This window comes from Paramormyrops kingsleyae, chromosome 16 (genome assembly GCF_048594095.1).
Source record: "Paramormyrops kingsleyae isolate MSU_618 chromosome 16, PKINGS_0.4, whole genome shotgun sequence".
Lineage (NCBI taxonomy): Eukaryota > Metazoa > Chordata > Actinopteri > Osteoglossiformes > Mormyridae > Paramormyrops > Paramormyrops kingsleyae.
The window spans coordinates 31,465,997-31,480,106 of record NC_132812.1 but is presented as its reverse complement, the minus strand read 5'-3'; the positions used below and the strand labels follow the sequence as shown (position 1 = coordinate 31,480,106).

The following is a 14,110-nucleotide window of genomic DNA, read 5'->3' as shown; positions in this document are numbered from 1 at the left end:
CTATAAAAACAGCAGATATGGTGAAACACCATTTAAAGGTGTATTCACTGTCACTGGTGGTTCTCTGCAAAGGCAAAGCCAACGTTTACAAAGGCTGAGGCCCTGACTCTACTACAGCTAGTTAATCATCGTCACTTACCGGCAAACTGGAGGCACTGGCTGAGGGAATTAAGCCCAGGTAAGACCGCATCTGTAACATTGCCATGAAAATTGTTGAAAACGTTTGAACTGAGATGGCAACCTTTCACATAGGGACTGACAGAGCTACTGCTTTGTAGTCAAGATGTCTAGTTACTTACGTCTGTGTGACAGCTACGTCTAAAGGAAATTGTTTCGAATTAACTTAATTTGAACATAAAAAGTAAAAGTAAACCAGACTGCCTGCCCCTCGTGGGTTTAATTCAAACATTTTCATATTTTTAAATGAAATAATGAAGACAACGCATGTTGCAAATGCATAGGTTCTATTTCATATTGTTTATGATTTGCTTATGATCTTGACATGATTTGAGTATTATACGCTTCCACAAGAGGGCAGTACTGTATTCTTAAATTTAGTTATTTTAGCAGTTCAATATAAGAATAATGACTCTTTTATTGATCCCATGGGAAAATCAATGGGCAGCCACCTGCAGCAGCACCCACAGAGCTGGGGGTTAGGGGCCCCTGTTTAAGGGCCCACAGAGCCCCTGTTCAAGGGCCCACAGACATGCGACCATTCTGCCGAAGCCCCTATGTCTACTGATGTTACATTTAGTACAGTTTTAAGGTGTGTGTGTGTGTGTGTGTGCGTGTATTACCAGGCATAATTAAAAGTGATTTAATTTTACTATTCTACAATTTAGAAAATATGCTAATTGGGACACCGAACAAATATCCCGAGGATTCTGTTAAATAAATATTATGGTCATGCTGTACTTTTTTTCTCATTTTGCGATATTAAATCTAAATGTCATAGCCAACCTGATTAGGTAAACAGTCACTGATGTAAAGTTGAATATCTAGGTTTTGACGTTGAAGTTTCTCTGCTACAGAGACTAGATACAAATTTTCAAACAAACCACAAATGTGTCTTCATAGCTACGAAACGATAGGGTGTGGGGTTGTACTGGTACTACTGCTGGTAAACTAGCATGTGGATTACCGACCCGTGTTACCGAGCAACCAAGCGACTCCTGCATCGCCCTGATCGTCTTGCATCCTGCTACTTCTCCTTCTCTCATCAGTAGCTCCTCCCTGATGACACAATCCCAGGACTCCTGGCTCCCAGCTCGCACAGCTGCCCGTGTCTCTTCTCTGCGCTGCCAGCAAATGACCGTAGTGTTTCATACTTTTGATGTGATCTGAGCTTTTAAGGTTGGGCTTCGTATTTGGACCAGAAATTTTTAAGACAGATCAAGCACCAAGCAAAAGCTTTCTTTTAAAACGTATAGTTTTTAAGTATGAAATCAATGTAAATGCCTCTATTGGCAGGGAGGGGAAGTGAGAACAGCATAATCTTTATAATATTTGCCCTCCACCCTTCAGCGTTTGCCTCAGCCGAATCGGCCCCTGTGCCTTTTGTGTGAAAATGAGAATCGTGTGTTGAGAAGAGGAGGCGCACAGTCGTACAAGACCGGCACTCTAACTGCCTGACATGCTGCGTAAGCACACTGGACCGGATCAGCCGCCTCAGCCCAGATATGAGAGCTATCGCTCGCTAAGGAACTCTGCAGGCTGCAGGGTGACTAACATGCAGTGCGGCAAAAACAGGAAACACTGTTTACGTGAGACTATGTTATAATTCCAGTAACAACTGATTATACCTGTAGTAATTCAGTAAACTCTAGGAAATTGGAAATTACTTTCAAACTACTAACACGGGCTGGGGGGAGGGAGCTGCTATGATCTCAGGGTGTATGTAGTTTGTGTCTTTTTTTCTGTGTTGCCCTGTAGGAGGAGAAAAGGCAGAACTTATAAATGAAAGGGGTGAGGTCTGTATCTGTCTGTGTCTTTTTTTAACAGGACATGAGAAAATTTAATATTAAATTACACCCATGTGGTCTGTATTTACTGCTGCCGTTATTTATATTCCAATTTATTCCTCTCTCCTTGCTACGTCTGTCTCCGTGTCTCGCTATCTGAATTTGAGTTGCGGTAATGTCCTAATTTCCATTCAATAGAAAATCAGCTCATCTAATCCCTTGCTCTTGCTCAGATGTTTACAGCTCTGTCAGCTTGAAATGTCATTTAATATTTAGGATTAGCCTGAACTGAAAATAATGTCAGTGTTCAGGCTGGTGTCTGTCTGTTCATCTCCTCTGGGTTGGTTATTTTATGATGAGGAAACAGTCAAGATGGGGAAACGGCTGAACTGGATGCAATGCAACTAAACACAGTGTAATTCAGCAGTGTTCCTAGTCTGTAACTTTTTAATTACTGGAAACAAAAGTGAAGTGTAATATTTAAGTATCATGACAGATTGATTTTGAGAACTCGGCTTCTCAGTTCTGACAATTTGCAAACGTCTGCAGTTCAGATTCTGACCAGGTGAACATGCCCATTGTCTCAAAGCACATGTTTATTGGGAGATGATACTCTGGACATTTTAAGCAGCCATTTTGTCCGGCTGTAAGCATTTCTCTCACTGGGAGTGGCCTGCAGATAAGTCTGCAGCTCTGCACTGTCGCTATAGAAACAAAACACAGGGTTTGTTTTGGCCCTGGACGTGTAAGACACAAAACAGCTTCCGGATCTTTTTTTAAATACGTAATCTGTTTCACATAAGCACTGAAAGTTGATGCAGTTCCTTTCATTATGTTTGAAATAAAAGACAAAGCACTATGTGTATTTCAGGGCAATAAAATTATAGTCATCCTTTTTAAAAAGCGGCACAGCAGAACACAAGGGAAATTTAATGGTGGTACAGTGAGAGTTTATATTTTGTTGGTTGTGATAATGTATTACTGAAAATAACTGTAGGACTTTTTATGCTCCTCTATCAACACATTTTGCCATGCGATACTGCTAGTCTTCACCAAATAATATGTTTACTGAAGTTTATTTGAAACTGCCGATTCAGTGTGATGCCCGTTTAAGCCAAGGAATGGGTCACATTTTTATATAAATAATTACTTATTAGTAATGCAATTTTAACTCTACCATACCATTTGTGGTCTGAAGATACATAAAAATAAAACAGTGAAACATTATTCAACCTTTGCTTTTTAATGATTAGAAAGGAATCATTCACAATTAAACACATATCAGTTTGGCATTAAGCATATACAGTATGTGCACAAGAGTTTACCCAGAGTAAAATGGTTTTTGGTTAGCTGTCCTTCACAGTCTTTTCAGGCATCATTTAAAGATTTTACTGAGTTAAAAAATCATGTATTTTTCTTTGTAATACTTATACTTATTTATTTACTGCATATATAAGGATTATGGTTAATTGCATATGTGTTGTGTCTTTATTACAGCCTCTTTCATGTATCTCAAGTTCGCCACAGGTGATATACGAGTGTTTCAGCAGTAGTCAAAAATCACGATCTTTTTGTTCAGATCTCATTGCTCATAAGTTATAATTCAAAGTATATAAATAAAAGAAATAGAGAAGAAGTGCTTAATTAGATATATAGGGGGACAGCTTTTCTCTGTTCAGACTTGGGGTTTTGTTGCTGTGCAAGGGGAGGGTGATTTGATGCATGTAGGAGAAGTGAAGTCAGTCTTATAGGCTGCTAACTGTGATGTGTGGATGCCTTGAAGTTGGGGAGGTGTTAGGTGTTATAGTGAGGCTACTGGTGATTTTGCTGTCACCTTTGGTGACGGAGTTACCACTGAATATCCCTGAACTTCTATGTCTTTGCTCAGACACATAGCATGGATTTGTGGGATGAGAGGTGTTATTTATTGCCTGAATGTAAGAGTTTCCTAAATGGATGTGGATTTTGTTGTCCTCTGTGGTGATGACACTAGGGGCAGAACTGCTGGATCTCTCCAGCTGCCAATTTTGCCTCTCCTGGGCCAGACGGAACACAGCGTGGCTTCCCACCACTTCCACAAATTCTGTGGACTGGGGACGATCTGGAGATCCGGTTGTAACTGACACGATCTGAATGGGCGACAGTGCTCTCTCTGGCGTTAAGCAGACCGAAGACTCAGGGCTCATCACTCTTGAGAAAGCTGCCATGGAGACAGGTGATGTTGGTCTGTCAGGGGTGCACAACCCATCAGGAGAGGATGGAGTTTTGATTTTGGGAGGGGACACGTTAGCATTCTGAATGATGGTGATTTGTTGCTTAGGCGGGGCACCGCTTGTGGGTATCACAGCTGTGCTGGTGTAGGAGTGAGCATTTTCTGCACCAGGGCTGCTTATCTCCAACATGGCGGTGTTTAGCCCATGGTCGGGAGTCACTTTGATGTGAAGGGGCTGCCCTGGGGCATGTCTCACCACCACATCCCCTTGTTGTACATAATTCCCATTCTGTCGAGTCATTGCCTTACTGCTTACTACTGGTTTTTGCCTTTCTTTAGTTATTGGGAAGGAGTGCCTCATGGTTTTGTTTAGGGTGCTTGCGTTGTTGACAAGAGAGGTTCTGCATTTGGTAAAGGGCAGCTTGCGGTAATTTGAGTCATCCTCCACGTCGCCTTCTGTGTACACCTTTCCATTCAGCACTGGTCGTTCCAGCAAAGGTAAACTTTTGTATTCCATAGGCTGGCTGCTTGATAGAGTTGTTTGTACTTCCTTTGAGGAGACCTGCAAGTCTGTGGAATGCCTGGCATTCAGTCCTGGCCGAAGGTTTTTGCCGATGTGTCGATATCTCTCCAGCTCTGCGGCGAGCTTCTCCATCTCTCTGGCTAACTCTTTGTTCTTCATCTCTTCCTGTGTCAGTTTCTTTTGTAGTATGGAGTGGTCTTTTTTCAAGCGACAAATGGACTCTTCTGTGCCAATGAATTCATTTAACTTTTCCTTCAGGACCTCCAGTTCTCTAATCAGGTGCCTGGACTTTGCTTCTTCCTCTTTCAAACACTTATACAGAAGGTCTTCTTGGTTGTATTTTTTCTCAGCCATCTGATATTTAGACAGCTCATTTTTTGATATTTCTAACTCTTCCAGTAACTTTTTTGCCCGCTGCTGCTCATTATTGTATCTCTTTTGCAATGCTTGAAATTCATCCTCTGTCTTGAGCAGGCCGTCCTCAACCAACCTCATGTCTTTTATCTTTCGCTTGAGTCTTTCCACTTCCTGTGCCAGGTCCTTTACTTTGTTGTCTTCATGGTGGAACTGATTTGAAGACATTTTGATGTCCTCCTCTTTAGCTTTGTTTTTCAGGAATTCTCTCTCCACAACTTCCATTGATTGGAGCTTCTTCTTCATCATGTTGACTTTCATTTGAAGATCATTGCTTCTCTCCTCTTCTGCCTTTAGCTTTTCTTTAAGTTCTTCTCTATCCCTGGTCACATTCTGTATTTTCTCTTCAAGCCTAGCCTGGGGTGTTAAACCTCTTTTGTTCTCCCCAGTAAGCTTTTCAGTTACTCTTGTAACTCTGTCTTGTTCAGCCAGTACCTTGCCTGGACTCCTTTGAAGCTTTTCTTCCATTTGTTTAATTTTCTCTGCCATTGTCTTCCTCTCATCCACAAGAATTACTGTCAGCGCCTTCAGTTTTGTAAGGTCCTCTTTAAGAGTGTGCTCAGTCTTTTCCATTTGACTCTCCATGGCTTCTAACTCTTTTATCTTTGTCTTCAGCATGTCAAGTTCATCCGATAGATGTTTGCTCACACTCTTCTCTTTCTCCAGGTTGCTTCTCAGCATGCAGCACTCTTGTTTGCTCTTGCTGAATGCATCCTCCAGTTTCTCAAGCTCTATTATCCTGCAATTCAGTGTGTCCACCTCTGCTCTCAAACTCTGGCCTTTGGTTGATTCAATCTCCAGCGTTTCTGTAAGGTCCTGGCAGTGGTTCTCCAACTTGATCAACTCTTCATCTTTGCCCTCTATCTCCAAAACTCTATTTGTTAGTTCCTCTACTTCTGACATGAGGCTGGAGTTCCTGAAGTCACTGCGGCTGATTTTGTCTCGCAGATCTGGGCGTTCCTCCTCATCTCTGCGGAAGATCTTGTTTGTATTCTCCTGTTCATCTAGCTTCCGGCTCAGGGCAGAGAGCTTCTGCCGGAGTTGTCGGTTATGAGTGTCACTAGAGGTCAATTTAGCAGTCATTGCCTTATTCTTCTGATATAAGTGAGTGATTTGGTTGCGCAGCTTTCCTTCTGGACCTTGTATGGCTCCTTTTGTGACTTGTTTTAGGCAGAATGGAGCATTTACTGGGCCCGGGTACCAATCACAGTGAGCATATGTTCAGTCTTCTAGGTTAGTTACTTCATCAGGCACTTATCTGGAGCTTAGCCTCCCAGTTCTGTTTTCCATTGTGAATATTTTGAGCATTCAGAAATAAAAGCCTACAAGAAAACAAAAATATTTAATATTAATATTTATAGTCAAATTAACAGAAATCATATACCTATATAATAATAATGAATATATTACAAATACTTCTTTGGGCTAAAGACAATAAAATATAAAGCATAAATTACAATGTAGAAACGCCTAATGTTGTTTTGTTAAGATGTTAGGGTTAGGGTTATGAGGCAAACATTTGTGTGTTTGTGGCATTTCACAAGGAACATGATTTACTGTCTTCAAAACATGTTGGTTTCATAGCAACAGTTTATAGCCTTGCACATATTGCACAACATACTACATCCATCTATCTTCTAACCACTTATCTGGTCAGGGTCACAAGGGCCATGGACCCAACTCCTGTCTGCACAAGACACAAAGCTGGGGTACCCTGGGCAGGATGCCAGTTTATCACAGGACACAGATACACTATAAGTATGTAGACACCAGTTTCTCCAGTTCCTCATTCTGAAACCAAGGGAATTATTGTGAAGATTGTTGGCCCATTGTTGTTATAACAGCCTTCTACTCTTGGGAAAGCTTCCTCTCCGTTGCATTACATTACTGGTGTGATTTACTGCCATCCAGGTTGGTTATTGATGTTGATCAGGTCTTTTTCTGTCAGCTTGTTTGACCTACCACTTCACAACAGAACTTGCTCCCAGATGTTTTGACGTTCTCAGTCAGTTCTCAGTTCTCTATGAACTGACTTATTGGAAAGGTGTAATCCTATAATGGTGCCGCATCACTAAACTGCCCTTCTTCTGTTAATGTTTGAAACAGTGTAACTATGTGCTTCGTTATACACCCGTGTCAGCAATGGGTGTGGCTTAAGTTGGAAATTCCTCCACATACTTTTGGCCATACAGTGTGCACACACACTCTGGTAATTTAAAGATTCAAATCCCCAAACATCGACGTGTGAGGCAACAGTGCTACTGAATAAGGCACACAGCAAGCTCAAAACATACAAAAATACAGCTACTGTATTTGGTAATGAATTTATTGCAACTGTTACTGATATCTAACTACTACTGTCATCTAAAACACACAGACTTTTTGAATATTGTGATGTACAGTATCTCATACCCAGTAATTCAGATACATAGTTAAATGAATTAAATGTCAACAATGATTTTTCTTAAGTAAACTTTAAACATGAAGTGAACAAAATAATCATGCATGTAATTTCTCTCCACATAAAATTGGACAGATGCTTGTGTTGTTGGGACCTAGTTAACTGGGAAAAGAAGTGTGCAGCAAAAAAATTCCTTGTTGCGGACACAACTTCCATCTGTTCTGTAATGTAAATGTGAGCTTTTAATGGCTGCCTTGATTAACCATGCAAGGCAGTAGTATGTCTCCAAAATGCAGACCAGAGGAAGACTAACAAGCCAAAGGTTGAGTGATATTTAATATTTCAGTCCCTTATGAAAAGAGCTAGATGACTTTAGCAGGCGTAATGTGGATCCACACACTCAGACTAAATGCTTATAGATGGTCACCATGCATTCTGCTGCCTGGGATCGAGAACATCGGCTCATTGTTAATCGTCAGAAGAAACCACTGACATATTTCCACCCTGAATCATGGCTGCCGTTCAGGTATCCCCCACCCAAGTCTCCGCTAACTCCCACTGCACGTAAAGGAAGTCCCATCTTTCATAGGCAAGTAAAAGTTGGCTGAACAGACAGTGCTGTTCTTACAATGCTCACACATTCCACTTAGACCTTGGCGCAGGAGTGATGTCATGTCTAAGGGCCTTAACTGCTTCCTGTACTGTATGTGACCCCCCACACTTAGGAAATAAGCATGAATGTAGCTCTGTGGGTGATTTTCAATGAAGTGCAATCAGTCATGAGATGAGCAGTAGGATGAGGCCAAATTAAACAGAAAAGCAAGCCTGTTCTTTCTGCTAAACTTGGTCAGAATTCCTTCTATTTTACTTTTCCACATGGAAGGGGAATTAATTAAGTAAATGAATTAGAAAATTATCTGCTTCATTCATGAAGGATTTTATGATTTGCTTATAACTTATGTCTAAAGTCCTTCCTTAATGTAATATACATATACCATTCTGTCCAGAACATGTTTGATTTCCAAGTATAAGATTGGGAATAACCCATTAAGACAAAGTTTAATTGTTTTAAGTGTGTGCTTTTTATAGACATATGCTCTTGAGTTAAAGGGCTGAGGTCTGCTTCTGATTTTAATTAAATAGCTGGAACAAACAGGAACAGGTTCAGGGCCAAAACCAATCACTCATTAACAGCAAGATAATAAATAAATAAACAAACAGACGAACAAATGAATAATAGGTAATGTTGTACTGTATATTGTTTGTAAAAACAGGTAATGTTGTAACATTTTGAAGTTAAAGTGTCCCAACTGTTATACTCAGTGGTCAGTAATAACGGAGATAGATTCTAAAGTTGTCAGTGATATTGACATTTAAAGGACTTTTATGGCTTGATTTATTATTCTGAGTCATGGGAAATTTTTAGGGAATTTATAGGGGTCATTTATAAGGAGCGTGACAATTTCTCTGGCATGCACAGCCATTTCATTAAAGCGAACAGACCTTAATGAAAATGAGTTACTGGTACTCATTAAACATGGATATCAGGTTAATAGCTGTAAAAAAACATAGTGCTGTCTTTATTGAATTTCACTTTATTTATTTTTAGCCTAATTACATATTGATTTCCGTAAAAAAAAAATAAAGTGAAAAAGTGACAGATATGTTTCTTTTCCAATTTTTAAATTGTCATTTCTACAAAATGTCATTGTTAGTCTTGATGCCTTCAGTGATGGAGTTATAATTCCACCCTTTCTTTCGTTCTGGAGAGTTTGTGACTGTATCTGTGTCCTGCAAGGGACTGGTGTGCGCCCAGTCCTTCTGATATAGGCTCCAGGCTTTCCACTGTACTGCCAGAATAGTTGTTTTTTTTTAAATGTCCATTACCTTGACCTTTTCTAATACTGCACCCCTGATTCATTAGTTTGCAACATTATTAATCATGCAGTTAATACCACATATTGATTAGCATTTTGAATGTTGTGTTTTGTTGATGATAAATACATTATTTTAAAGATACTCTGGCTAATCATATAAAATACCCAGAAGGATTGTCACACAATGCAGGCTCTTGGGATTAGATTAAGCACAGTACCTCCCTTTATGCAGATACTAACATTTTTAATGTTACATTACTAAGGTCTTTCTAAGGGAATACTATGGTAGTTTGTTCATGTAGGGCAGAGAAAACTTTCAGTCCTTAGTACAGAACAAAGGTTTGTTCACTTTCATCTAAAATAATAACTTAAATGTATTCAATAAAAAATGCCACTTTAAAACATTAATTATAAAAGTCATCAAAATACACTGTTATGCTCTATGGTGTCATGAGTTCTTTGCCAGCAGTTATTTACTTAATGAACTGCGCAAGTGTTGAAATGACATCAGCCACCTGTCTTGTGTCACTCGGAGATTGCAAAAGAAGCCATAACTTATGTCATTTTTTTCCAAATCCAAAGCTGCAGAAGTTCGTAATGAAATAAAATGAAACCAAATCTGTAGAATCCCAAACAGAGGGTTGCACTATAACTATGATCAAAAGTGCTTCAGTTTACATTATCAGGGGCCCATTGACTTCTCTGGGGGCCCTAGACCAGCATGGCTCACAGTGACATTTGTGGAGTTGCTGGTGGATCAATTGGCCAGATTTTTAATTTATCTTGCTGGTACCTTTAACTATAGCCTAGGTTAACTGATGCATTAACCTGCCCCTTATTGTTGACTGTGGACAAATGAACATATTAAGACATTTGCCTGCTAGGTCTTTAATAATATTTGTTTAATGGGCTGGGTTGAACACTAATTTCCTAGTAGCTGTAGCTGTTGTGGTGCATAATGTCAGCCAGCTGTTCCTGAGATGTAGATGTTTCTGCTTAACACAAAATCCTTGACGTGACTGAAAAATTGAAATAAATCACTGTTGCACTTCACAAAATGTAAAAAAGTTATTTTTTACATTACAATGTTTTTAATCTATCAGAGGAAATATTTTTTTCTATAAAAGTGATAACAGTAGCCTGTAAAATAATGCATTTGTTTTAACAGAATGACACCAATACATTTATCAGAGACTAAGGTTACTACTAATTCATACTTTAGTGGATGCTGTGTTTGATTATGATGAGTCAATTTCTTATGAAACAAATGCTTTGAAACAGATCCAAGTCCCTGACAGACCTAATACATGCACACCAGTGACCAAAACTGAGGAAACACTTAGCATTTTTGGCATTATGCTTTAAGAAATTACTACACAAATATTAGCAGTAATGTTTATAAACAATTAAAGAATGTTTACAAATATCATACACTGGACGATTAAATAAGTAACTGGAGAAACTGGAATAAAGTTCTGCAATTTCTAAAAACTGGACGCCTTTCCACAACTTTGGCCACTAGTGTAAAGCAGAGTCTGCATTCTGGTGTCTGTGACAGTCCGTCATGTATGGGCTCTCTGAGCTGAAATGAGATGCCCACCTTACAAGGCTTCAGATCACAGCACATACTTTCTCTCCCGATATATGAACCTGAGCACAACATGCTCTCAGCGCAGAGGCAACATGTTCAGTGAAAGAAACCATAGAAGTCAGACTCAGTCCACACACTCGCCTCTAAGTTCGAGAACATCTCAATGCCTAATTGCATCTCAATGCCTAATTGCATCTCAATGCCTAATTGCTTGCCTGAGAATGGAGGACCACTAAATACTACAGGATTGTTATAATCAGCCACACTGCCCACCATGAAAGATACTGAAGCAATCTCTGTCTGCCACATTTACAGCCAGCCCTGTATCTTAATTAAAACAGGATGATGAATGACTTGCAATTTATTATAAGGCATATCCTAATAAATAAGGAATATCCATATTTTATGCATCTATCCTGGAGCCCATCTGAGGGAACATAGGACACGAGGCTGGGGCTGAGCCTGGGTGTGATGGAGGTCCACCACAGAGACACACATAGTCAGACTCCACACACACACATACATATATATTCCATATAGTCCTGTCATTGTGGGGACTCCATTCATTTCTATGGGGAAAACTCTCATCCCAACATGAGGACCATAACCCAACCCAGCCCTAACCTTAACCATAAGTAACCAAACAAAATACACAACTTTTGGCATTTTTAGTTTTTTGATTGCATTTTTTATATTGAGTTTTTTGATGTTTTTTTTGGTCTCCAAAAGGTCAAAATGACAGATTTTTCTCATATTTTAGGGATATTTGGTCCCCACAATATAATATATAAATGACCACACACACACACATACAGAGCAATGATTATGAAATTGAATCCCAATTCCTGCCTACAAATTACTGTAAGTACCTTAATAAAAATACAATATGTATCCCGGCTGTTAAAAAATATATGCAGATATTTCTTAAAACTGGGGCTAAAATCCAAGCAAGGGTTCCCAGGTATCTCGTAATGCACCCAACATAAGAGGCAAATGAAGAGAAATGTATCATATGCAAACATGCATAAAATATTAGTTATTGAAACACAGAACTTCTGTTTTTGAGGGTATTTCTAAATCTTCTGTAACTTTTCATTAAATATGTAGTTGAATGGAACATGAAATCATAAAAAGTTCACAAACTCATTTCAGCAGCTAATCTCCTCAATAACGGGAAGTCGTCAAATCTCATTGCCCCACAGAAAACACATGAATCAGCCCACGCTTTCCTTTTTATCACCCGTTGAGATAGCAAGTGTTAGAATTCTACAGCAACCAAAGCACACTTGAATTAAGACTCTAAGCACAATGCAGGGTTCAAAAGTTATTAAGGCTAAAGCTAGTCCCTTATAACTTTATTCTTACCTGTGACTAAATCTGTGACGTCTCAGAGATAAAGTTCACTCTTGACATATCTCTGTGTCTCCCCACACTGTGGACATTCCAGCAGGGAAACAAAATGCTAAAAGATGTCCCTGCCGCATGCTCAAAGCCTATAGAGCATTACATCATCAGCATGTCCTTATATGGAACGCTGGGTGCCGCCTCCTCTGGGTGTGTACTTGTGTGCGGGGAGGCCAGAGAGTGTGCGGGGAGGTCTGTAAAAGCACGCAGTCTGCTGGTTTGGAGTGTATATGATATGATACATAAACAGCACATTTGAAACATGGAAAGCTTGCACAACTTTGCACTTCCTTTGACGTCTGATGCCTGAAATACCTCATTATTACTCACTGGTTGATCTATGAATGTGCTGCATAACTCACACCCTTATGCACACAGTCTCTGCTGATCAATTATCTGTGAATGAAAACAGAGCTCCTTTGATGATCACATCATAAACCAGATATGCAAAGTGTCTGAGTTTCTGGAACACCATAGACGGACTATTGAGGTTGAGCATTCATGCACACCATGCTGACTATGATGACTAGTATTCACTGGTTGTTTCTGCTTCCAGATAGACAGCCAGAAGATCCGAGTACACTGAATACCCTCTCGCTATCGAGAAAGCCCAACATCAGATATTACCACATTGTAGTACAGCCAGCACAATACTATTAAAATTAGCTAAACTTCGGCAAGTTTAAAGCATATTTTAAATGCATATTTTTAATGCCAGTAGGCATTAAGAATCTTTATGGTAGTCAGATTATTTAATGCAGTACCAGTCAAAAGTTTGGACACGCAAAGCCGCCTACAAAGGAGACTGCTAGTGTCGTATCACGTGACTTGGCCACCTGACCTAAACACAGTAGAGATGATTTTGGAGAAGTTTGACCAGGGAATGAAGGAAAAGTGGCAAATGAGTGTTCAGCGTATTTGTGGGAACTCCTTTAGGACAGCCAGAAAAGCATCTCATGAAACTGTTATAGAGGAGAAAGTAGGGTAAATCAGATCCTGGAGCAATTGGGGTTAAGGACCTTGCTCAAAGGCCCAATGGTGGAATCACACTGCTTACACAGGGCTTTGAACCAGCAACCTTCTGAGTCTGAACCCACAGAATTTCCACTCCAACATATATATACAGGTATATGATGCTGAGTATATAAAGCAAGATGGCAGTGTGTAATTTTTCATTAGTATAGTTTTCTATTCCATTAAATAATAAACATACTTAACTAAATACATTATTTTCAGCTGAAATGGCAGATGACACCAGTATTACATAGTAATGCTATAGTACATATTTACTGATTCAGGGTGCTTCGAAAAAACTGATCAAAATTATACTCCTGCTTCAAACTCCACAGAGAGACCAGACCAGGTCCTTCATAAGTATGAATGACACACTGATTACTCACTGATAAGAAATCCTGCTGTGTACAAGTGAAGTTTGTGGTTCCATCAAAATTCCAGGGATGGATTTCTAAAGCTGAAGTAGACGCCCATGTGCTCAAGCTGATATAAATCGAGCAGGACCATCAGAAGTTCAAAGCTGGTCCATTAACTTGGAGAATCTTTACAGTTTCAAGGTGATACCTGAGCTTCCTGTGAAGTACCCAGCGTGGTAAAGGAAATGTATCCTTACAACAGACCAGCGGGAGCCATGCAAGCAGCTCCGTGCCTTGAACCAGAATACCTGACATGGATGATGTCATCGTGCTGTAAATCATACCCACAGTGCT

At 39.7% G+C, this 14,110-nt stretch overlaps 1 protein-coding gene across 2 annotated transcripts; it reads right to left on the bottom strand.

Moving 5' to 3' along the window:
* Nucleotides 1-3,186: 3,186 nt before the first annotated feature.
* Nucleotides 3,187-14,050, bottom strand: LOC111850274 (filamin A-interacting protein 1-like). 2 transcript variants are annotated; one of them, XM_072700520.1, is made up of 2 exons: nt 13,787-14,050; nt 3,187-6,435 (listed from the first exon to the last, which is right to left on the bottom strand). In XM_072700520.1, the coding sequence occupies exon 2, from the start codon at nt 6,194-6,196 to the stop codon at nt 3,710-3,712; it is 2,487 nt and encodes an 828-aa protein (XP_072556621.1). In that variant the 5' UTR covers nt 6,197-6,435; nt 13,787-14,050; the 3' UTR covers nt 3,187-3,709. The 2 variants fall into 2 exon arrangements, with proteins under 2 accessions (XP_072556621.1, XP_023679762.2); XM_023823994.2 differs by lacking the exon at nt 13,787-14,050 and adding an exon at nt 12,348-12,468.
* Nucleotides 14,051-14,110: the final 60 nt, after the last annotated feature.

Coding starts and splice junctions, on each gene's coding strand:
- LOC111850274 (XM_072700520.1), bottom strand. CDS start 6,196: ATGACTGCTAAATTGACCTCTAGTGACACTCATAACCGACAACTCCGG.